Source organism: Berghia stephanieae, chromosome 10 (assembly GCF_034508935.2).
Source record: "Berghia stephanieae isolate SIO BIC M18660-M18661 chromosome 10, UCSD_Bste_1.3, whole genome shotgun sequence".
Lineage (NCBI taxonomy): Eukaryota > Metazoa > Mollusca > Gastropoda > Nudibranchia > Aeolidiidae > Berghia > Berghia stephanieae.
Genome location: NC_088369.1, coordinates 31,847,935 through 31,874,276, shown reverse-complemented (window position 1 = coordinate 31,874,276; position 26,342 = coordinate 31,847,935). Strand labels below are relative to the sequence as shown.

Sequence of the window (26,342 nt, the reverse complement as noted above, 5' to 3'; positions counted from 1 at the left end):
CATTATCAGAACTACAGCAACCGCCACCACCATTACATCATCATCATAATCCTTATCGTCATCATCACTACCACCACTACATCGTCAACACCACCACTACAGTCACAACAACCACAATCACAACATAACAGACACATAGATGTCGTCAACGAAACGCAAAATAATAATAATAATAATAATAATAATAATAATTAATAATAATAATAATTTTTTTTAAATAATGATACGAATAATAATAATATATTGGTAGTTTATTTATAGTTTGCGCCCACTACTCTATACAATAAAGCTCTAGGCTCGAAGGCTACTACTGCAAATACAGAACGAACCCACATTTGCAGTATTTGCAGTACTTCTGCCAATAACTGAAATAATTGATATCTACTGTTTGCAGTAATACTGCAAATAACGAATACGAAAGCTATCTACTATTTGTAGTACTACTGTGAATAGAGGAAATCATTATTTGCAGTACTATTGTGAATAGAGGAAATCACTATTCGCAATACTACTGCGAATAGAGGTGCCCTTATTATTATTGACAAGTGAAGCTTCACATAATCACAGTTGCATTACTTTTCACAGTATCTGAACGGTTCTGGTATTATTTTGAAGAGCAGAGATCAAGCTTTATTTTAATGTGGTTGAAATCTATTTGGCCCTAGGCCCATCATGTAAAAAGTATAATTTGATAAAAATTAAAAATTACGTCATTATAAAACTTTTGTAATTTTTTTCAAAATTGAGAGTGGAAAAAAATGAATGCCAATGAAAAGGAATCTAGATCATTCATTGTTCTCTGTGCCTATGTTAAATTTAATGAAGATTGAAGGCAGCACAGTAAGTTTAATTTTGGCTACCAGTGACCAATCCTTTTTTCCCCATGCTAAACTCCCTTTTCGATTAGTAATGAGCTTATCGAGAGGCTGTCTAGTGGGGGAATTCCCAGTCACATTTTGAGCTTTTTGCAATAGTAAATTTTGAGTAGTAAAATTATCATAACTTTGGAACCGGAATAATAATAATAATAATAATAATAATAATAATAATAATAATAATAATAATAATAATAATAATAATAAGAATAATAATAATAATAAGAATAATAATAAGAATAAGAATAATAATAATAAGAAGAAGAATAATTAGAATAACAATAATGATGATGAGTATGAATAAAATAAGTTACGCAGACAATGGTATTTTGATGGCATACTCTCCAGAAAACGTGCAGATAATTTTAGATATATACTGGTGAGCAAAAGTGAAGAGATGGGCAGGAGCTAAATGTTAAGAAAACCGAATTCTTTGTGGTCTTAAAGAATGACAACACGACCTTTCACTTGTCAAGTAAAGGAGAGTCCATCAAACAAGTAAAGAAATTTAAATATTTAGGCACTATCATTACCGATGAAACACATGATATAGAGGATATAAAACAAAGAATAAGCAATGGCAAAAAATGTGTTTCATAAAATGCGTTCAGTTGTGTCAAACAACAACTTAAAGTTAAAGACCACAATGAAAGTAGTGGAAACATAAGTTATAAGTACCCTTTTACACCATTGTGAAACGTGGACGCTTGACAAAGAATGTGTGCGGCTATGTCACTAGTGGTATGACACTAGCTTTCGGATTGGAAGGTCCTGGGTTCGAGCCTCGCGCTCAGCGCATAGTTGAGTCCTTGGAGAAGGCTCTTTACTCACATTCCCTCACTGTACTCGGGTGTAAAATGTACCTGGCCATTAACAGCATTGTCTCTGTCCGAAAAAATTGTAATATCGCCTAACAGGCAATGTCCCGTCTACATGATAAATGTTGCTGTTGACCAGGACCCCTTGTAAAGCGCTTTGAGCATGTTTAGTGGATATTGCTCAATATAAAAGCTCAATTAGAATGTACTAGGAGGTTAGAGACATTTGAGATGTGAATGTATAGAAGAATTTTGAGGTTATCATGGACAGACAGGTATACAAATGAGGTAATATGGGTAAAGATGAGAAAAGGAAGTATATTGATAGATACCATCAGAAAGGAAAGTTGTGGTTTCTGGGACATATGTGAAGAAGAGACAGAATAGAAAAGTTGGTAACATCTGGGATGATTGAAAGAAAGAGAGCGAGAGGAAGACAGAGAATGCCATATATTTAAATAACCTAAGAAGTGATTTTAAAAGCAGACTTTATGCACACCATAAAGGATTGTGATATGCGGAGACAGCTGACCGGCAACATGCTCAAGAGTACAAGCCACGATGGATGATGATGATGTCACCATATGGATATACTATTTAATGTATCATTCTACCATCACTTTAACTAGGTATTTATTCTCACCTGATTCAAGTGTAGGGCAATGGATTTAAGGACCTTTTGAACTCACGGCTGGGATCAAAGTTTGCTGTAGGATAAATGTCAGCCTTTATTAATGTTCGGTATTTGAACTATAAATGATTAAAGTATCAAGAAAGTCATTCAAAGCCACAGTAAAATATTTTGCATTGAAATGAAACGTGTTTAAGACCATGAGCATTGAGACGATTAGACTATTTAAATAAAAGAAAAAGGATTCAATTCATTGCTTATCATATATTAACATAATTATAGTTATAGACTTTGCTACTATGATCGTGATTATGATATAAATTCACTCTCAACAATTTTTTCTTTGTCATTCCCAGCTCCTTTTCCCATCCCAGTAGCCATTCTTCACCCAAGAATTTTACCGTAAGTTATGGATTGTTTACAATAAGACTTTCATTTTTGACTCATTCAAAGTTATTTATTCTTTTTATTGCAAGTTTCTTGATTTTTTTTCTTCTCTTATTTATGAAAATAAATAAATAAAAATAAAATTCCCTTTATTCATCCCAAAGGGGAAATTTGTCTCTAGGCTCTATTCCAAGGGAAGACTGGAATAACCAGGCATCAGTCGCAGTGCAGCACCGCAAATTAAGCTAGGGCGAGGTGATTTGCTCAAGGCCACACAGCGCAGTGGGTAATCGAACGTGGTACCTTTCAGGGATGGAGCAAAGACCGTACTGCTGAGCCATGCTGCTACATGGTGTTTGCAGTTGTTTTGATTTTTAAGATTATTCAACATTATTTTTTTATTTTCAATGTTATTTAGAAGACTAGTAACTTAAGCACTCTTTATTTACTTTTCATAAGTTGTTTAATAATGTTTCCATACAATGTTAAAACATTTTTTGCTTTTGTGAAACTTACGGCTTAAATGGAATTCAGATACACATATTTTGCCCTGCCATGTATGTCGGATGACGAAGTTTGAATTAAATTCAAATTCTTTCATATTATGTTTGTCAGGGTATATTATTTTGTATCAACTTTCTTCATTTTTCAAAAGGAATGACCCACTAGATTTCCCTGTATCTGACCTTTGATATTTTCCCATTGAATCACGATTATCGTCAATTCCCAAGAGATTGTATGCAGTCTTGTATTGTTTTTTACCATCCATAGTGAATGCCAAGTTAGATAACCATTGGCAGATTACAGACCTTATAATTGCCCCCTATTTAGGGTGTTTTTTTTTCTATTGTACTAGTATGATTACCTTAGGATGATGTTTTATTTTTTCATCCATCATTTAGTTATCCCAGATAGAAGAGGAAGAAAGAAGACTCTTGCACTTGAAAAGAATTGCAGATGAGAGGTTTGTAACTTTATTGTAGAGAGCTCTAAATATGATAAGAATGCATTATTTTGCATCAACTTTTGATTCCTCCCACTGAGCATACTTTAGTCCCATCAATAAAATTCAAGCCTTGTTTGTCTCTTAACTATTTGGTTTCAGTTCTGCCTACCTTGCTAATACAGCGTCACTTCTATTGTCTCCCACTAGACAGATACCAAAGACCCCTCTTGAGACGTACTGTGATTTGACAGTTCACCAAATTCTAATTTATGACCTTTGGGATAATGTCACTTTGAAATCTGTAGACCTCATTATTCATTTTTTTTTTTTTTGCATGAGTGTGACTTTTGAAAACATAAGAATATAACACTTTAATCCTGTTAAAAGTGTAATAAATATATGCAACGTTGCAACTCTACATGACCAATGATAGTCACATGTCTCCAATCCAAACACCTCCGTTCCTAGAGACATCCGGTTAGTGGAATCAATCCCTAAAGTGTACAAATAAAGAGAGGTTGCTCTGAATACTATTATTCTATATACAGCTACCACAATAGATGTGTATGTTGTCTTCATAGATTGTTCTATTCCAATTATAGAGGCCATTCCTGGAATCGGTTAATGAAATGCTTCGAAATTGGATTGATTTCTGCATGACAGTGCTGTTCCAATTATTGGCTTGCACTGTCATAAGTAAACTTGAAAAACTGTTTTGCCAAATTAAAAAAAAGGGAAATGTTGATATATATGGAAAATAAAAGATGGTAAAAAATAAGTTGTAATGTTATATATTGTACCTTTACATAGAAGGAGACAAGAAGATGAAGAACTGGAAAGACGCCTCAGCCAATTACAGCAAAGGAAGAGAGTTGAGTGTGACTCCATGGTTAGGGTAACATTTTTGAATGTTTATGAAATTAATGCTGTTCATTGATTAATACTTATATACATATATGTCTTGATTTTTAAAAATATTGAATATATTGGAAATAGGAATGTATTGAGATTAGCGATAAAAGTCTGTACTATGGAACATAGTAATTTAATCATTGGTTTCGACTTAGACTTGACTGAAGCCAATGGTATCAACCCATTCCTTACATTGAAAATGAAATAACTACTTTAAAGAAATTTTGTAAAAACAAAAGCTAGTATCATAATGTTTTCCAATCTTGTATCATCTTCTAGGCCAATTTACCAGGCCTATTAAAAAGATGCTAAAGAAAAACAAAACTCTTATATTTTCATTGTTCCATCAGAGACCTTGCCTCTTTCACTCATTTTATTGCATCCATCTAAGAAGACATTGTTGTTTTGTTTTTTTTGTTTTTTTTTATCGCCTGTTTGCATTCTTCATAGACCAAAACCTTTTATTATAACAAAAATATATATATAAATATTATTTTTTGGGGGGTTATTTTAATGTTTTTGGATATTTCATAAGTGAATTAGCAACACTTTCTTTCCTCAAAGGGTGGTGATCCCAGCACTATGGAGCATGAAGGCAGGAGGAAAAAGTTAGAAGAGATGAGGCAATCACTGGGTGCTGACCGTTCCACGTGCTCCATCAGTACATCCCATGATTCTTCTGTCGACAACGACTCTCCAAACACATCCACTGATATACCTGATGTCTTCTCCATGTCAGGAGTGGGGGCTGCAGTGGCTGTCTCAGCTATTAACAGTCCCACCACAACTAAATCTCATACCATTGAGAAGATGGAAAACAACGGCGTCCAAGGTACACCAAGCCATAAACATCATGCAAAGAAGCGATCGGGGTCATGGGGAGACTTACCTCAAAATGACCCTTCCAGCATCACAGTGGCTAGTTTGGCAGCAGAATTTACCAGAAATATGCAGATGATCTCTGCTGGTGGGCTGTGTGCTGATGAAGAGGCAAGAGCATTCGGTAGCGGTGCTGCTTTGGGTGCTGGCAGAGGTGATCGGAGTGGTGGCAGGAGCAGTGATACGCTGAGTTCAGGGGAGGGTGGCTTGTCAGATGGGAGTGAAGCTGTTAGGGCTAAGGAAAAGAAACTAAGTGACATGAGTCTAAATATGGAAAGGTGAGAACCAATCTTATTAGCTGCAGTCTTTCCAACTCTCTCAATTTTTATTAAGGCAGACTTATGTTATTTTGTTTGTTTCTTTTCTCTCTTTCTCTCTCTATTTTTTGGGGTTTTTTTGTTTTAGGTATTTTTGATGATTGTTTCAAAAATGAGTGATTTAAAAATTATTTTACAGGGATGTTTTCTTGTGATTATAATTTCTATTTCATTTGGAGAAGAGCCATAATTTAACAATTATCTTTTTCATTACAATTTTTTGTTGTTGTTTTTTTTGTTTCCAATATGATTGGAGGTATTGTATTATAAGAAACACATCGATGTCTTAACAAGGGTGTGAGAATTTTAAGTGATGGTGATAACCACGGTCTGTCCAGTATAAAAATGTTGGTTTTTTTTGTATTTGTTAGTCTGATTAAGTACAATTGGTGTGATTTCATACACATAGATCTGGATATGTGAAAATAGAAGGTAATCTCAGTGGTCGGAAAAATGCTTTTAGATTAATGTCATCAAAATTATAATAATTATTATGACGTCCTTTTGATTTTGTGTCAATATCAACTGTTGTGATTTATAAAGTTGATGTTCATTACAGTAAAAATTAGATTTTTAGTAGGAATAGAATTGCAGAATAGTTTTTTTTTTTTTTGGTTTGGAGTTAAGAATCCTTCAACTATATTTCTGGGATTTGAAAAAAAAGATCTAATCGAGAATAATTGTTAACTTCTCGTATTGTATCATAACTTTTTTTTTTTGGTGAAAAACAAAGATTATTTAGTGTTATTTACTAAAACACATTCTGCAAACTTATTATCTCTTTCTGCTTGTGCTAATGGCTTGTGTCATAGATTGCCAATAAATTATAGTTTTTCAGTTGTTTAATCAATGTGGAGAAAGAGATTTGGGATCCTTTCGCAGTAAAAGAGGTATCTTATCTTTTTACATTGCAAACACGAGAGAGATTGGGTAGTATTATCTCATAAAGAATAAAATAGTATTTTGACGTCATTGGAAATAGCTGCTTTTGTTTGTGTTGTTTCAGATTATACTTTAAAATTTTTAAAACTTGGACAACAAAATCATGAATTACGAAATCTTAAATCTTAAAAGACTTTGATTTGTTTTTAAAATAGGTTTAAAGTACGACATCTTTCAAAACTGTTTCTGCATGCAAGTTTTCCGATTTTTAGGATTTGCAGGAAAAAAGTCTTTAGCTGACACATTCCAATGTTTTCTTTTGTATTCTTTTAATGCAAATTCTTGAACATTCTTTATGGATTAGAATTTTCTTTCTTTTTTGAACCCCCCCCCCCCCCCCCCCCCCCCCCAAAAAAAAATCTTGTCTAATTAAAATTGTTCAAATTTCTTTACTATTTAAATGCTGGCAGTCCTGTATTATGGTGCAGGAATCCCATATTTTTTGTGGGTTTTTAAATTTTTTTTATTGACTTTTGAATAGAAGCTTTCAGTACATCTCAATACTGTCATTGGTTACAATTTCAGATACCAACCAGAGAAAGAGAAGCAAAATAAGAGTCTTACTTTGTTGATCAGTGGCAGCAAGCTTTGTAAAAAGGAGTTGTCAACTGATTCAGTGGTGGACACAATCCTCCAACAGACTCAAGTTCAAGATGAGGACTGCGAGCCTGATATTGTCAAGAGCACCAAGTCTCAACGTAATACTCCACCATCCACTCTGAAGCAGCCAGTAGCACCACCGAGAAGAAAAAAGTCAACTCGTAATCCTGTAAGATTTAAAAATCTTCTGTAAAGTTGTCATTCTTTTTAAAGTTAATGATTGAACAGTATCACTAGCCATTTTGATATCCGTATTGACAGAACAAGAATGTGGCTATGAGATCTAGTAGTTTGACACTCACACTTCGGACCTGAAGGTCCAGGGTTAGAGCAGCACATATTTGAGTCCTTGGAAAAGGCTCTTTACTCACATTCTCTCACTCAGGTTTAAAATAAGTACAGCATTGTCTAAGTTTGAAAACAGTGTAATATCGACAACTAGCATCATGTTTTTTCCTGCATGTTAAGTGTTGCTGTTGGCTAGGGGCCCCTTGTATAGCACTTTCAGAATGTTTAGTGAATATTGCGCAATATAAATGCTCAAAAAAACAAAACAAAAAAAAATTGCAAATCTGTTTTTTTTTTACATTGTATGAATTGTAATCAATATTGACTGAGAGCCCCCTATATCATGCAGGTTTTTAATGGTTTCATTGATAATTTTACTGACAGCAAACATTATGCTTTAGGCAAATTGAAGAATAGATGTGCGACGTGTCCAAGGTCCATAGTCATATGTCTTTGTTGATTGTTTTGTTTTGAACCATTTTAACCAACCACAAACATCAGCTTTAAATCTTACTATAGCCAAATTTTGCAACTCTTGTCAATGAAAGTAAGAACCGGTTTACATTGTTTATTTATAATTTATACTCTCATGACTGATACACATAAATTTTCATGATTGATATTAATCATTTTGGTATTATTTTTTCTCATACCAGCCTGAGGCAATTAACTTGTCACCCCAGACAGAAAGTTTGCCCGTCCCACCATCCCCTCTCTTTTACCACCGGGAACCCCCATCCCCGAAGTTGGGAAGGGAGAGCACCCTGGATGTCAAGAGTGCCTTGGAAGGAAGTAGATTTATTCTTACAGAGGTATGCTTGTGTTTTGGCCTTGAGTTTCGGAGATGGATCACTATTCCCCCCCCTTAGTTGTTATTAATCATTGCTTTGATGTCAAGATCAACAAACAATTTTTTACATAATCGTCAAAGAGTACCATTTTAAATTTTCAATATTTCTCATTATTTAATATAAACACAATCCACATTTGAGATATTTGTACTCAGCTTTGTCTTGATGTGTGTTTTGTTCCACTGCTTGCTCATATTTTCTTCAGTCGTGATGCCTATGAATTAACAATAGCAATAACAAGAAGCTAACAGATTAAAATTATATGCATTTTTTTTTTCATTTCATTTTAGAATGCAGAAAATGTGCCTTCAACATCTAGTCATGCATCTAGTCTTGAAGATCGCCGACCTTCCCCAGGAAGTCTTGAGCGGTTCTCAGCCCTGGGAAAATCATCGTCATCTCCTACGCGATCACCGTCTATAAGGAGATCAGCATCAGCAGCGTCATCATCATCAACATCAAGCCATCACCACCGCCACATCCCCCCGACTGCTACCACCACAAATCCCGGCAACAATAACTTAGGCAGCCAACACAGTACAATTGACAATGCATCTGCTGGTCTGGACACATTGTCGGCTCAGATACAACACTGGCAGAGCATGGGGGATGGGGAGAAGGAGGCTAGTCCCAGTCGACGCCCCAGATCAAGCTCTGGACGTATTCTATCGGATGAGGTAAAAAGAGGAGTAGATTAAGTCCATGTCATCCCAAAGTTAGGGGTCCTTTGGAATTGTTGGTTTAAAAAAAGTAGTTTATAATTTACACGAAATACATGTTACTATTCTATTAATCATTATGATATATATGTATTTTGTGTAAAAAAAAAGTAATATATAAAAGTACTGATAATTATTATTGTTTTTTACTATTATTATTATTATTATTATTATTATTATTATTATTATTATTATTATTATTATTATTATTATTATTATATTATTATTATTATTATTATTATATTAATAATAATAATAATAATAATAAAATAATAATTAATAATAATAATAATAATAATAATATAATAATAATAATAATAATAATAATAATAATAATTATAATTATAATAATAATAATAATAATAATAATAATAATAATAATAATAATAATATTAATAATAATACTAATAATAATAATAATAATAATAATGATGATGATGATTAGGAAGAGGAGGATAAAAAAAATAACGATAAAAATCGATGGTTCCTCTGTGACCTCTTGTTGCAATGCCTGTCAAGTAATTGACATGGATGCCTTTTTAACTGTTATATTATAATATGAGCCTAGTTCTTCAATCAACATACAGTGCATACACTTTTGAAAATTTCGTCAGTTATCATCTATTTGATTAAAACTAGTCGAATAACTATTTAAGGGGAGGGGCGACACCTGAAACTATTTTCAAGAATAATGATTATATCCAATATCTTTTTATATTGGGACATTGCCTATGACCAATGGATTCGAACCATGTGATTTATTTCGGTGGGCGTGTCCGGTTGCCATGGTGACGGCCGCCATCTTGGATTTTACTCTTCTCTGGGTGCTATTTTAAAAAGTTACTTTCTCAATAAGTTTCCATGGAATTTTCTTGAAATTTGGCATGGTTGTATATTTGTATATTATTTTAAAAAATACAGAGCATTTTTTAAATATTTTAAAAAGATTTTTATTTACAAATTTTTAAAAATTATATTTTTTCGGTATGATAAAAATCATGTTTTTTGACATAAAAATGTCAATTTTTCAAAAAATAATAAAGATATTTAAAATTCCTTCTGTATAATTTTAGATAATCACTATAGCTCTAGACATGCAAAGTTTTAAACAAATTGATTGATAAATGACAAAATAAGATAAAAAATAGTGTTAAAAAATGTCATTTTGAGAAAAACGAGATCAAAGATAACAATGAATGAAAATAATAAGACAAAACGGTACAACCAGCTCAAAACATATCAGCACCGTATGAGGGTCCCCCGTGTTCTTTTTCTGCCTCCCTCTGGGCTTTTTCACGGGTCTGAGCTTTCATTTTGCGTCTTTTTTTTTCTCTTTGTGTTGAGCAACCCTTATGCTCTGGTCAAGTCTTTTTGACTCTGCTTGCTGACTCAACATCTGGGAGTGTTCTCCCAGTCCACCGATGCCCAAAGACACTTTCAGGGATGTTATTTCTATTGGACCAAAATTATACTCTGCACCAAACTCAACTTTTTTTTAGGGAATGGAAGTATGTTTTATGGCATCTTGACCAAACAGAATTATGAAACCTTTCGTTTGGATTTTGTGTTGTCTTCATCTCACAACACTTCAACAAAGCATTTACAGGCTTCAAGTGCTCATGAATTAAATCAAAATTCAAAGGTGTATTTACACGCTGCTTGTGTCAACAGGATACACATGGGCAGTAATATATATTTTTTATAAAAGCATCTGGAGTCCGGTTCAGGAGGACAATACCTATGATGAGGGAAGTCATTGGTGTAATAACCGTGGTAAAGACCAGCAAGAATAGCCCATTTCATTTCTTTCCGCTGTGGCATTGCTTGGAATCGCTTTATCATAATACTACTATCACACACCAAATTCCAATCAAAGATTTGTAGTCACGGGTCAACCACGAGCCATCATAACTTTCTTGCTTTCTTGGCTTTTGTAGCAAATAACTGTTGCCAACGTTTGGATTTTTTTGTCACTTTAGGTATATTTATAATAATCCAGTAAAAATTGGAAATATTTAGAGATAATTAACGTGAATACGTGTCAAAATTTGATAAAACAACTGATCAATCGAAAGGTAAACAAATCGTAGTAAAATATAATAGTAAGAGAGGCGAACTTTCACCCTGACTCAACATCCAATCCCTGGCGCGGAGTCAGAGGTCTAGAACAAGGTCAGCCAATCAGATCGCACCATTCGTGATCACGTTGTATTTACCTGACAACTTGACCTCTTATCAGCTGTTTGACACACAATCTTTGTTCGCGACTAACAGTTTCTAAACTCCTCCCCTGCCCATATTCTGATATTTATGAGACTGAAACCGTGTCAAATAGACGGGCAAAGAGTAGACTAAACTATCGATATCAAAATTTACAACATCGATATGTATTATAATGCTTTTCAGTCCTATTATTTTCAGTTGAATTCTTACAAAAAATTTAAAAGTTTGGTATTTTCATGTCGACTTCCATGGTTATGAAAGACGATTTACAAACTTTATATTATCCAAATCACCATCTAAGTGCTGAAAATATGTGAAAAAATTATTGTTCTTTGATAATAAATAAAAAACTGAAATTTTATATTTTGACCCAAAAATCGATATTTCAGGTGTCGCCCCTCCCCTTAAGTTGTTATACACAGATCCTGAGCACCACTCACAATTTTAACACAGCTGATTGAAAATAATGCATCATATCGTCAGGTTTTGCGATGCAATTACTTTATAAGTGTGTCAAAATATTGTGAAACAGACTCACTAACTTTGCCTGACCTATTTGTGTTTTTGACATGTTCTAAGGGTATGTTAGGCCGTTTCATACAGGAAATGAATAGTCAAGGGGTTAAATGGCAGGAAATATTTTGATTGGTTAATGCATAGTAACGGGCGTACCATCAATACGGATCAACTTTTTGTGGTTTTCAGAAGTTTAGGTAGTCTCTATGAAATTTTATTTCTCATTAGATTTTTTACTTGCATTTATTGAAATTTACTATCAAAGAGGAATAGTTCAAATAGAATTTTTAGTAAATCATCACCTCACCATATATATCTATTTACTACTCCCATAATAAACTATCACTCCATAATCCTGGTCATGACCATTCTCTCTCTTCTTCCCCCACCACTTCCCCTTGATACACACAGGAAATCTTGGAGTTGGTGACTGTCAGAAATCTTGACACAGGAGAGACGATACCTCTAAGTTCTGCTGAGGACAAATTACCCAAGTGTGTCAATCCTTTGTCTTTACACATCATGAAACGCATCAAGGAATATGCCAGGTTGATTTATTTACAATTTTTACCTTTAAAAATGTGACCCACTGTGAACCTGATGCTGAAAATTGAATTCAAAATCCGACCCGTGATCTAAATAAATATCGAAACTAAGAGGAATGACTGTAGTTTCTTAAACTGAAAGAAAACAAAAATTCATTTAAAGACAAAAATCAGAATATCTCAAATTGAGTAAGGATAATCATTTTTATTTTAAATCCAGATTTTTGTATCTGGCTAAGATTTACTAGTCTCTTGAGTTGTCATGTTGTTTAAAGACGCATGACTTTATATATTTGGTAAGATTTATGTGGATAGGCCACAGGTAAGATGCTTAAGATACGATCCTTCTGCTTTACTTGGTGAGAATGAGGATAGGCAGCGACAGATATAAGAATGTTGGGACATAAAAGGCATCTGACAAGTTGTCTTGTTTGGAATGAAATGGAAATTTACTGGGGGAAATTATGAAGCAATTATCAATTGCTTACACAATAAATTTGTGGATATGTGCTTTATAAATGGACAAAATATTTTTTTTTCATTTTCATAACACTCAAAAAAATGCTAGACAATTGACGACTGACAAGTTGTATTTTGTCCTCAAAGTCATTAACTTTTTCAATAATCTTTATGTTATGAAAGTAAGAAAAATCCTCATTCTTTTGCTCTCCAGTGACACGAGCCTTCATGTAGAAGATGTCAGTGACCAATCTGACTCGAAATCCGAGAAGAGTGTCGCATCATCCAGCAATAACATACGACTAAAGAGGTGAGAACTATATTCCACTTTAGAAAATCTTCTCTTTCCGATTTTTCCTCCCAACATTCATTTTGTAGTTTCCTTTTTTTTCTTGTGATGGTAGAGGGTAGGGGCTGCTGGATAAAGAAAGGTTCTTTCCAGGGATGCCTTGACATCATGCAATTCCGCCAGAAAAGCCATTAAAAAAAAACTAATTGCATTGAAATTCATCTTATTGCCAAGCTTGTTTAAGCATATGTAACATATGTTTAGGAGAGGAGATGTTTATTTAAACATTGTTTTTTTGTTTGTTTTTTAAAAAAATATTTTGCTCGCTTCATGTACAGAAAACAGCTAATTATAAATACACAGACAGTTCACAGAGTTTATCGTTCATTATGTTCCTTCCTATTTTTTACCCGACATTACCAATTTAGAAACCTTAATTGTTACTATTTATGGTATGCATAACTCCTTACATGACTCATAATGAATTGTAAATGCTTTGTTTCCTCTACTACAAACGAATGATTTATCTTATCACACATGTTTATTCACAGGAAAAAACTTAGCAAGTTTTTTGGGAAGACAGTAAACAGGGTGAAAAATGTTGCAGATCAAGGTATGCTTAGTTTGATCCATTCCACTATGGACAGCAACCAATACTAATTTTGATGATAAGAATTGAATGATTGATGTAAAAAAAAAAATTATTAAGTATGATAAATTGTGTAAAGAATTATAATTTAACCGCAGAATTAGAGTGAAGGAGAAAGTTACACATTTATTTTATAAAATTTGGAAACCAACTAAATTTGATTTCATTAAATGTATTTATTAATTATTACTATTGTCTTATTAATAATTTGTGATTTATATAATTTAAATACATATTTTTGACTATTTTAAAGATCAATAAGACATGATCAATTTCAACTATTTCCTGTTCAGCCTTACATAGTGAACAGATGCCAGTGGAGGAGGAAGTGTCAGTGGATGGGAAAGTCTTCAAGGTATGTGTTAATACTCCGAGCTAAAGCAAGTTTCATTTAAATAGATAATACAACATGTCAGAATGTTTTTAGTACCTTTCATTTATCAAAGCAAAGCAAGCAATAAACATATTTACCGTAATATATATTTCAATTTTTCAATTTTTGTCACTGCTCTTCACTTATTTACACGAATTTATAATACTCAATATGCAAATCAATTTACACATTTTATTACTTTCACAGTATACATACTTTTACCATCTAGTTATTTGCTTACTTATTATCATGTCTGTACAACACGTCTGTACAAAAAATTTACTATGGATGAATAAAGTATTATTATTATTATTATTATTATTATTATTATTATTATTATTATTATTATTATTATTATTATTATTATTATTATTATTTGGTGCACCAGAACCTGGGTTGATTCTGTATGGCTGATTTTGCCATTGCCAATCTTGCAATAGGTTCACAAACAATTTTCTACTTTTTTTTTGCTGTTTTTAAAAAATTCCACAGATCAAGTCAGCGAGTAGGAACAAAGGTCCTTACGATTTCTCTCAGCCCTATCTGTTGCAAGAGATGAGTGGGGAACACAGGGTATGTGGTATTCTAACCCTTCACATTTTTTTCCAGTTTGATCGAGTGGGGCCATTTGATGTACAGCCTTAGATTTAATTGTATAAACCCATTTGATTAAAGTCATTGATGTCAGAAATATCAAACTAGCAATTTTAACAAAACCAAAAAAAAAAAAAAAACTAAACTAAAAAATTAACATCTGTCATAAAGAGCTCCTTCCCTCCCTCCCAAAGAAAAAAAAAAACAACAAACAAACAAAAAAAAACCCCTCAAAACCTAAAAAAAGTGTGTCCATTTCCGTGAATAAGACAATAAACTATTTGATGGATAAAATAAAACAATATAAAGAGGGAGCAGAATAATTCAAGACATTAGTTTTGTTTTTGTTTTGCCTTCCAATTTGTGAGCTACCAAAGCTGTCTTCACAAAATAAACTTGATGATGAATGTAACCCATCATTGTATGTATTTAAAATCTTTGTTTCAGGGAGCGATTTGGACGATGAAGTTTTCTCCATGTGGAAAATTACTGGTATGTCAAAGACAGTTTTAAGAAATTGCCATTAACCATTGTGTCAAAGTTTAAGGTATAGGTTAATAAAATATAGCTTTTAAATCATTGAAGAAATGAAGAATAGTCTTCTAGAGTCTCCATTTGAACCAGACTGAGTCCCTGTAAACTGCTTGTATGACCACTACCATTGTGGACAAGTAGAGCATGGAATAATCGAACTAAGGGAACAGTGGCAAATGATTATGTGCTGCTTTGTTGTCTTGTTGAATGACCTGAGAGTCACTGGTTCAAGTCTGACTCTGAATCTGAGTGTTACTCAAAAGACAACTCAATTCTGAGTATTTATATTCGAGGGTCAGAGGATGAAGAAAGTTGTTGAATAAGGCAGCCATTGTTGGTGTTTAGGCTGAAGTAGTTTGATAATCTTCACCTGAAGGTATTTATATTTGTTGTGTTCACACATGATTTGGGAAGAGCGTTCTAGTCTTTGATTGTGCTGGGTGCAAATGAATACTTGAAAATGCTTGAATTTGCAGGTTGGTGTTTTAGTATTTTTGAGTGGGTTTTTTCTTACTTGGTCAGTAATGGTGTTGCCTCATTGGCATCATGTCTCTTCCAACATGTGAAGTGTTGTACTTGGATAAGGACCCCTTGTAAACCACTCAAAGCATGTTCTGTTGATTTTGCACTCATTAAAAAAAAGAATGAGATGCAGTTAGGGATTTTTTTTTGGGTACAAAATCCCATTTCAAATAGAAACAAAAAATTAAATGTTTAACAAATTTTTTAAAGTACATTAAAGATCATGCACTGATATAATTTTTGCCTTTGATGTATTAAATGAAATATTAAATTTTTACCCAAAAATCCAAGTATTAGCTAAACGATTTTCATTACAAGAAGTCATTTTAGTTACTCCTCAAAGCTAATTTATTGGATTAAACCCATTCTAAAATTAAACACTTCAGGTAAAGGTAGTGTATACATTTAAAATGTACAAAAAAGCTTATGGTGTAGTGAGGTGCTCAGAAAAAGCCTGGCTCCATCCACACTCAACCTTAGATCCGTTTTGGATGTAATAAATTGTGTTGTTGTTACTTTATTTTAATTTAAAACCTTTACAGTGTTGTATGAAATGTAATCTTTCTACTTAAAGGCTACTGGAGGTCAAGATAGCATTTTACGCATTTGGGTTCTCAAATCAACTTACAGCTACTTTGAAGACTTTAGGCAGAAATACTCTGATGGTAAGTTGGTCTTATGTAAGAAGTCAGGGAATTTGGGTCGGGTAGTTAGTGATCAAAGGGTGGGAGAGGAAGACAATAGATATTATCATTACATTGTTGTTGGTGGTTAAGATGGTTGTTGGATGATGGTGATGATATGTTGATGATAATGATAATAGTATCAGCGTTTATTGCTGATATATGGAGTTTCAATGTTCTGCTATTGTTCTCTCATCGACCATCATCACCAATATCATCATCATCATCATCATCATCATCATCATCATCATCAACAACTAAAAAGCACAGTCTTTCCAAAGGCTGTTTTATACGGCATCATTGCATCATTGTTGCCACAATGAGCACATGTGATCTAACTGTCTGATTGAAATTGGTCTCACTTTATAATCAACTACGAAATTATATTTACTGTCTTGGTCAAGCGGCATAGCAAAACAAGAGTGAGATGCTGTTTCTTTATGCAATCAAAAAAGTGTCTGATATTTTTATATCACCTTTCTGGGTGGGGATCCTGACCTCCCATAGTGGGCAGGGAGGTACATGCTGTGTCTTCTATCCCCCATACCCATTTTCCAATTGTTTCCTGTCATTGTCTTGGAATGAGATTACTTAGTTTTGTCCTGATCCTTGCCGGAGTTCCTGGACTGGGAGGGAAACAGTCGAATGTATAGTTATAGTTTTGGAAGATGATATTTTTTTCCTTGTAAATCATCTCTCTGTTATGCATTGTATAATGTTTAATTTACATATTATATTATATGATTGGTAAACATTTGAGTGTATTCCTCTTAGTTGGGACCTGTGCTTGTGTCTGGATGAGACTTTTAGGTGATCTCAAACTAAGTACTTTAACGGTGTGCTCTTGGAATCTACATCTGTTCCCTATTTGAACCAGTTCCCCTTTGTCTTACCTTTTCTTTTGTGCTTTAATTGTAATTCTAGAACTTTTAACTATCCCATTTTCTTCCTTTTTACTGGCGCTGATAATGTGTTGCAAGCGCCGTAAAACCCTTAAAAAACAAATACAAACAATTATATCACCTTTACTTAATAATAGCTTGTAAAACAGTGTTCAATCTTTAAACACATTTTTTCTCAATTAAAAAATACTTAACCCCCCCCCCCCCCCCCAAACTCCGAATCTCAGTATCTCATGAACTAATATTAGGATAAATCGATAAAATAAGTTGCAAATGTTTAGAAAGCACCTCTGTATTACAAAACATTAATATTGGCCATCACACATATTTTGGAACACTCCAAATATGCCTTTTCTTGAGGAAATTGTCATTATAAAAATGTCACTGAAATACAAATTATTTCCTCTTTCAAACACAAACATAATTTTTTTCCTTGTTCCAAATTATATGAACTTATATTTTGTAGGTGGAGAATGTTGATTATATAATCTCATGTTTGTTACAGTTCGATTATCACCAGCTGTTTCCCACGAGAGTTTGAATTCAGCGTCCTCTGATATGTCAGCATCAGCTGCTATGGATCCGTTGGTAAGAATTGATGGTGATGAAAAATTGGGGACTTGTAAATAGAATGGGGGCGGTGTGTCACAGCGGTATGGCCTTTGTTTTGTACCCAGGAGGTAGTGAGTTTGAGTGTTGTTTTGTACTGTGTTACCTTGAGCAAACCACATTGCACTTGCTCACTTTGTATCGCTGCCCTACACTGCAGCTGATGCTTGGGTTATACAGATTTCCCCAATGACAAATTTCCCCTGGGGATGAATATTGGCACAGTTTTATTTTATTTTGTTTATATTTTTTATATTTTAAAAACGGTCATGTGTGGATCGGATAAAAATTCAGACTTATAGACAGCTGGATAGATTGTCGTATTAATAATTTTAGAGAGTGTATTATGCCTTGCTCCCTTATGCTTGGATGGCTCTGTGTGCATTACAGCCAAAGTCTCTAAAAAAACTCACACTAAAATAAATATTAATAAGAATATACTTAAGAGACAATAATAAGTGTGTCACCCTTGGAATACCACACTCACCTATTGTAAAAGGACTTCCCTCGCAACATCTACATTTGGATGGTCTAATGCATTTTTTCTTCTTCTTTTATATACCTTTACCTATTAGTCTTTACACCCACAGTTTTCCTCATTTTCTATACTTGTGTTTACAGAAAGAGTTGAATCGTCAGTCAGAGGAAGATGACATCAATGCCCCATTTAGACAGCGACCATTCTGTGTTTATAAAGGCCACACAGCTGATCTACTGGACCTGTCCTGGTCCAAGGTATAACATGTGCTTGTGTCTTCTCTCTCTCTCTCTCTCTCTCTCTCTCTCTCTCTCTCTCTCTCTCTCTCTCTCTCTCTCTCTCTCTCTCTCTCTCTCTCTCTCTCTCTCTCTCTCTCCTGTTTTTTACTCTGTTCTATTTACATCAACAACTCATGATTCACTTGGACCACCACCAGTCCTGTCCAGAGTACCTTTATCCAAATGTATATATCCAATGTCCAAAGACATCATCATCAATGTGGTAATCATAGTGATGACGAGGGTGGTAGTTATAATAAGAAGACGAGTAATAAGCCAAATGGACAATCTTTACGTTTCAGCTATATGAATATGTGGTCATTTAGAAATAAAATCACTGTTATCCAAGAAACAATTATTGACCACAAGTTTATTAAAAGAATGTTTATTCCGTCTTAATAGACTTTTTTTTTAGTTGTGATGTGCTCAGAGTCGCCCTCACTCACGAGGCAGTTTTTACTCTAAAAATGCCAAGCTCACTATTTTTTGTTGTTATTATTGTGATCATGTGTGTATTTAATTGACTTGTCAACCGAGATAATGAGATAACTAATCCTTATTTCCTTTTCATCTACCAGAACTATTTCATACTATCCTCCTCCATGGACAAAACGGTGCGCCTATGGCACATCTCACGTCGAGAGTGTCTGTGTACCTTCCAGCACATTGATTTTGTCACGGCCATAGTTTTCCACCCAAAGGTGAGTGTTGAGGACAAATTCTATTACAACCTGTTGATGTCATCGTTGAGTCTTCTGGGGTGGTCTAGAATATTTTCTATGGATAGGGGAGACTGAATGTAACATTTAAAGCTCCAGTTCCCTTTTTAATCCAAAAGCTTACCATAACACTATGTATTCAGCTCACCCAAGAAGCCGTTCACAATAAGATCTGGTACTTCTCATCAATCAGGGTTATCTAATGGCGTTGTGATTGAATGTGAGTTTGGAATCTTTGCTGACCTTTGAATTTACACCCCATCCCATGATTTCAAGTTGTTAACACATAGTCCTTTAGTATATAAAGGCTTTAAATCAGAGGCACTGTGTTTGGATTAGCCTAATTTGCATTGAAAAGGGCATTTATGTATTAGTTTTTAGCCTTTCTTCACCAGATTTAAATAAGACGCAACCATCTTATCACATGTAGCCTAAAGATGAAGATGCTTGCATAAATATATATAGTGTTTTTAAAATTATTTTTAAAAAGATTTAATTGTTCTTTTATTTTCTTTACGGGAGGCCTTCCTCAAGTTGAAGTGATTTGTGCCACTCATCTTCTTTATTGGTTGTCTCTTTCTTTGGTGGTGTCCTGTCTTTGTCATGGAAGTGAGACTTCATCGTTTTTCCCTGGTTCTGACTGTAATCTTTAGCCAGGAAGGAAACAATCAGATATTGGGTGCATTTTTGATGAAGAAAATATTTATGTTTGTATGAGTTGTCACTTTTGTGTATTGAAAATCACACGAGTATCTCCCTATTTGGAGAGACACTGCGGTCGTGTCTTCTGTGTGAGACTTGATAAACTCAGATTTGTCATAAAGTTCGTAGATAATAATTTGGATCTGTGTGATTCCCTTTGTCTAACTTTTTTTTTTTAAAGGGCTTTTTTGTGACTCAAGAATTTTGCAGCCTTTTTACATTCGAATTATATTTAGCTTGCCTTTGTAGTTTTTTGTTTTTTTTAAATTGGATTTTCCTGTCATTTATTTAACAGTTGTAATCAGTATAATATTTATAAAGATTTTTTTCTCAGGTACGATCAAATTCAAAATTCCTCAGGTTTCAGATGTTTAATTAAAATTTTTGTAAAAGAACTGGTGAAAACATTATTTTTCTCAGAAATGGATGTCTGAAGAAATAGAATTACAATACATAAATTTTAAGTTTTTAAAAGTTCATTGTTACAGAATTTAGTTTTCTTGAAATTTAGATCATTAAAAAAATATACAGACTTTTTGTTTGTTGCCTGTAGCAGTTTTATAGATCTTGGGATTGCCTAAAATATATATTATGTGCCATGGAATTCTTGCAACTTAAACTAGTAAGTATAATCACATATGAAAATAACTCTTATTTTGTATAATCGTACAAAACATCAGGACGACCGCTATTTCTTAAGCGGGTCACTGGATGGCAAGTTACGGTTGTGGAACATTCCGGACAAGAAAGTGACCATGTGGAATGAGCTGTCTGGTGCATCCAATCTCATCACTGCTGCCAACTTCTGTTACAATGGACGTCTGGCTGTTGTGGGGACCTATGATGGCAAATGTATTTTCTACACCACAGATGTAAGGATTGAATATTTGATACTCTCTTTTTGTCAACATTCTAATTCTTATGAGATGAATTGATGAAAAAAAATGAATATGGAACTTAATATTTTCATTTGCTTTCTTTCTAGTCATATTTAATGAATGCATTTTAGTGTATTTCATAATAATTGCTCTTATTCTCCGAATTCTTGCTGGTTTTGTTTTCAGATGATTTGCCCATACTTTCAATTTTTTGTGTATTTGATGCTAACACCTTGTATTTATATTGTATGTTGAATGTCGCTACACGTCTAAATGGATTAGAAATAATCTGGATCTATGGAAATTATTGTAGTGCTTTTCTTTCCCTCTCTCTCTAGCAATTGAAGTACTACACCATGTTGAATGTGAGATCTTCAAGGGGAAAGAACTCAAAGGGTCGAAAGATTACTGGTATTGAGGTTATGCCAGGGGAAGATAAGGTATGTTTCACTATAAAACATGATTCATACTTATGACTTGCTATTTTCAAATGAACAAATAGTTGGCTCATCGTATAACCCCCAGACTTGGAGCACCAGGATTAATTTTGGAGATTCACTCCTAGACTGGTTAGTGAGCCCAGTCTACCCATGGTTTTCTGTAGGTCTAAACTTTCACACCAACATAACCATGAAAATACTTGACATTGTTATAAAATTGCCAACAAAGAGCTGTGATCTTGGTCCAATATCAACCTGGCTGATTAAAACATATAAGCAGAATTAGTGAAACTGATATTGTTAATGAATCACTCGGAAGTGGCTTAACGATTCAAAGAACCTCATGCCTCTCCACTTCCTAAGAAACTATAAAGGCCCATCTTAAACCATAACTTCTTATCCAAAATACTCGAAAATGTCGTTGCACGTATGCTCCAAGCTCATGTTAATGACAACAACATGAAAATGTCCTATTATTCAGCAAATTGCAGAAGCGGCACTTTTGAGACTTAAGAATAATATTATTTGCTCACTCAATGGCAAAAACAATACAATCCTCCTGCTCCTCAATTTAGGTACAGCATTTGATACAATAGATCATCATATTCCTGTACGTTGCCCTGAAAATCGATTTTAGATCACTTTAAGTGCCTATCACTGGATAGAGAAATATGTCACAGAAAATTAACATCAAAGTCTTTCAATGTAAAGGTTGGAATACCTTAGGGATCAGTACAAAGGCCAATATCATTCACACTATTCCCCTCTTACAGAATTTATCAGGAAGTATGATTTAAGTTTCACGTTTATACTAGGGAATGGTTGGCTTTTATTAAGCTTTAATTAATCAATGATAAAACTGAACTAATTGTTTTCTATAAGAAGGAAATAAAATACTTTTTAATGAGATCAACGTCGGATCAAGTAATATCTACAATTCAAAAACTGTGAGAAATGTGTTTCATCAAGGAACACCTAATCATGAACAATCATGTTTCAAATTTATGCCAAATAATGTTTGATATATAAGATGTATTAGTAGAATTAGAAAGTTCATGGATGAAAATTGTACAAGACTGGCAGGGCATGCACAACTAACAAAATTGATTACTGCATTCTCTATTTTTTAGCCTCCCAAAGACAACTTTGATTATAATCCTTTTCCAGTCTTCCTTTGCCTCGTCGTCTTCCTTCAACCATTCCCTCCATTTTGATTTCCAACAAACAACCTTAGGGCTTTAAATGTGGTTCAAAAATTAATTAATTTTTTTTTTTCATAGTTTTATTCATTTGCAAGGAGGTGACAAATCTTTCAAGTACTTCTTTGTTTGTCAGACAGTCTTCCTAAGGAATGAGGACAGCCACTTTAAAAAATCATTAACACTCATCGTGCGGCTATGTGCTCTAGTGGTATGACACTTGCCTTTGGATCGGAAGGTACTGGGTTCGGGCCTCGCTCAGCGCATAGTTGAGTCCTTGGAGAAGGCGCTCTTTACTCAAATTCTCTCACCGTATTCAGGTGTAAAATGAGTACCTGGCACTTAACAGCGTTGTCTCTGTCAAAAAAAAAATGTAATATCGCCTAACAGGCGTCATGTCCCGTCCTAAATGTTAAATGTTGCTTTTGGCCAGGAAACCCTTGTAAAGCATTTTGAGCACGTTTGGTGGATATTGTGCTTTGTAAAAGCTTTTTTGTTTTGTTTGTTTTTTTGGGTTTTTTTTTTAAATTTTAATCTTTATTTGTCATGATAAATTGTTTGTTTCCAGATTCTGGTGACTTCCAATGATTCGAGAATCAGGCTGTACAACTTGAAGGATTGTACCTTGTCTTGTAAATATAAAGGATGCATGAACAACTCGAGTCAGATACGGGCTAGCTTTAGGTAAGTATTTCAAACACTCATTTTAAATGGCATGAGTCACATGATGTTGTGAAAAAATTTAGTGTTTTGAGAGGGATAAAATAATAATTACTGTGAGAAATTTGATAGCTTTTAAAAAAAAAAATTAAAAAATTGTGATTCAATAATTTTGCAGGCCTATTATATCTCTAATTATATTTAACTTGCCTATGTAGTTTCTTTTATTGGATTCAGCTTTGTCATTTTATCAGATGAATTGGCGTAATAATTATGCAGAATTGGGAGGACTAAATACAAAGCTTTTCCTCAGGTTCGGATTTTGTAACCAAACTTTTTATAAAAGAGTTAGTGAAAACATTATTTTTCTCAGAAATGGATTTCTCTAAAGAAATAGATTTACAACTTACATTCTAAGGTCTTTAAAAGTGGATAGACACAGATTTTATATTCTTGAATTTGGATTATTGACAAAAATAATAAGCTAAAAATAAATTGAATCAAATCCATACTGTATGTTCTGGGGTTTTTGTTTTTTTTTATATCAACTGTTGTTGCTTAATAATTCTCCCATAGCTCAATTGGGAGAGAACTTGCGTCACAAAGGGAGCTGTTACATTCCCGAGATGAACCAAATCATTTTTTTTTACTGACCTTCTGTCCATCCAGCAATACTAAGATAGCTGGGTCTCTCTGATCTGTTGGAAATGAACAATGTCCTGTTAAAAGTGTAGCAGGTAATCAGTATTATCCTTTTTACGGTACAGATTCAAGGCTAAACCAATGGCTTCATGAGCCCTATAGCTATAAAGAACCACTTTTATACTACTACTACTACTACTACTACTACTACTACTACTACTACTACTACTACTACTACTACTACTACTACTACTACTACTACTACTACTACTACTACTACTTTTAGGATTTAAAAAAAAATTATTTCATATTGATTTGTTGTTTTGATTTTTATATTTCATCTAAAATCTTCCCCAGTTCGACTGGCAAGTATGTGATTTGTGGGTCAGAAGACCACTTCTTGTATGTCTGGAAGACACACCATGAGTTTCTCAAGTTCACGTCAGCAAGAAGGGACAGGAACATCTACTGGGAGGCTATTAAAAGTAAGTAAGAATTGGTTGGAAAAAGAAGGAGAAAGAAAAATGAAAGAACTGCAATTAATGATGACCCGTTTGGTTGGGGTTTTTGTTTGTTTGTTGTTTTTTTTTGTTTTTTTTTTAAATTTTTTTTTTTTTTTTTTTTTTTTAGAAGTCATCTGATTGCACATTTATCAGAGTTAGCCACTTCACTTTAAAAATACAGATTTCAAATTTCTTAAGCTCAATTTATTAGAAAAATTATCAATGACACATATCCCATTCTACTAAAACCCAACCCAACAACTGAGAGTGTTTTATTCTTTTCATATCTGTTGGGTGTCCTTAATTTCCCCTTCTTTACCATGGAAGTCATTTCTCTATCATCTCCCTATGTCAGTTATCACATACAGTAAGGCCTTCTCTCTTCATCTAATTTGAACAATTTTTCTTATGAGGCATGTCTTTATGTATTCTCATATATTCCATTTTCCTCTCTGAAACTAAGTTTCTTTTTTAGAAATCTTTTGCAATTCTTTGAATTCTGTCACGAGCTAAAGACCAGGGAATGGAATACTCTCCCACCAGAAATCCTAGATATTACCAACAATAACAAATTTGATCGGCTATTAAACATTTATCTTTCAACTCAATAACACGATAATGGAGAAAGTCACCACATAATTGTATCAAATCGGCTGTGATGGGTAATTCGCCTTTTGCAGATAAAGACTTTGAACTGAACTTGAACTCTGTTTTAGATAATAATCTTCTTTTAGAACTGACTCGCCTTTCATTGTGCGGCTATGTGGTCTAGTGGTATGACACTTGCTTTCGGATTAGAAGGTCCTGGGTTCGAGTCTCGCGCTCGGTGCATAATTGAGTCCTTGGAAAAGGCTCTTTACTCACATTCTCTCACCGTACTCAGGTGTAAAATGAGTACCTGGCCGTTAACAGCGTTGTCTTTGTCCGAAAAATTGTAATATCGCCTAACAGGCATCATGTCCCGTCCTACATGTTAAATGTTGCCGTTGACCAGGGACCCCTTGTAAAGTGCTTTGAGCACATTTAGTGGATATTGCGCTATATAAAGCTCAATTTTTAATTTTTTTTCTTCATAACAATTACTTAAGATCATTGAATGAATTCTTTGGTGTGTTGATTACTTACTGTTATTTCATTTCCTCTCCCTTTCAGTTCATAATGCCATTGTCACATCTGCCATCTTTGCTCCCAATCCATCTTTCATTTTCCGTATGGCGGAGCAGGAGAGCATGGGGTGTACTGGGAAGCCACTCTTCTTGGAAGACGACATGGAGGAAAGGGAGATAATTGTCACTGCTGATTTCACGGGTGCCATGAAAATAATGACCAACAGGTCATACAGAATTGCCTAGATCTAAACGACAAATGTTTGATTCATGTATTGCATTTAGACAATGAAAAAGCTCATGACAATTTACCTAAAGGTAAAATAAATAAATAACCCACAGAGGACAGTGTGATGTTTTCAATGAAGTTCTATTTTTTAAAAATTGAATTGTAATGCTGTCTATGGGCCTGCTACTCATTAGTAATAAAATATCAGAATCTGCAGATGAAAGTTTTTGTTTGTCTAAATTAACACCCTCCCCCTCCTCCTCCTCCTCCTCCTCCTCCTCCTCCTCCTCTTCCTCCTCCTCCTCCATTTTCAAATTTATGAAATTCAGTATATCTCAGTTCGATTCCTGAAATTTGTCTAATTTCACGTACTAAAGTAACTCTGCTTTTGAATTTAACTGCATTACAGCTATTATAAAAATGCCATAACCCCTTAACTATGGCT

General features: G+C 33.9%; 1 protein-coding gene across 2 annotated transcripts in view; it reads left to right on the top strand.

The window, feature by feature from the left end:
• The window catches only part of LOC144980976 (uncharacterized), a 28,340-nt gene extending 2,228 nt beyond the window's left edge, over window positions 1-26,112 (top strand). Inside the window, exons 2-23 of one of the 2 annotated variants that reach the window (XM_078929006.1) lie at window positions 2,681-2,726; window positions 3,614-3,675; window positions 4,468-4,546; window positions 5,134-5,726; window positions 7,233-7,476; window positions 8,252-8,407; window positions 8,737-9,123; window positions 12,316-12,452; window positions 13,123-13,218; window positions 13,749-13,810; window positions 14,140-14,201; window positions 14,712-14,792; window positions 15,261-15,305; window positions 16,444-16,534; window positions 17,960-18,042; window positions 18,685-18,798; window positions 19,398-19,520; window positions 20,921-21,112; window positions 21,457-21,558; window positions 23,326-23,441; window positions 24,417-24,544; window positions 25,715-26,112. In XM_078929006.1, coding sequence (XP_078785132.1) covers window positions 2,681-2,726; window positions 3,614-3,675; window positions 4,468-4,546; window positions 5,134-5,726; window positions 7,233-7,476; window positions 8,252-8,407; window positions 8,737-9,123; window positions 12,316-12,452; window positions 13,123-13,218; window positions 13,749-13,810; window positions 14,140-14,201; window positions 14,712-14,792; window positions 15,261-15,305; window positions 16,444-16,534; window positions 17,960-18,042; window positions 18,685-18,798; window positions 19,398-19,520; window positions 20,921-21,112; window positions 21,457-21,558; window positions 23,326-23,441; window positions 24,417-24,544; window positions 25,715-25,914 — 3,199 coding nt within the window. In that variant the 3' untranslated portion in view covers window positions 25,915-26,112. Of the gene's footprint in view, window positions 1-2,680; window positions 2,727-3,613; window positions 3,676-4,467; window positions 4,553-5,133; window positions 5,727-7,232; window positions 7,477-8,251; window positions 8,408-8,736; window positions 9,124-12,315; window positions 12,453-13,122; window positions 13,219-13,748; window positions 13,811-14,139; window positions 14,202-14,711; window positions 14,793-15,260; window positions 15,306-16,443; window positions 16,535-17,959; window positions 18,043-18,684; window positions 18,799-19,397; window positions 19,521-20,920; window positions 21,113-21,456; window positions 21,559-23,325; window positions 23,442-24,416; window positions 24,545-25,714 lie in introns of both variants that reach the window. The other variant, XM_078929005.1, reaches the window with a different exon arrangement.
• The last annotated feature ends 230 nt before the right edge of the window (window positions 26,113-26,342 follow it).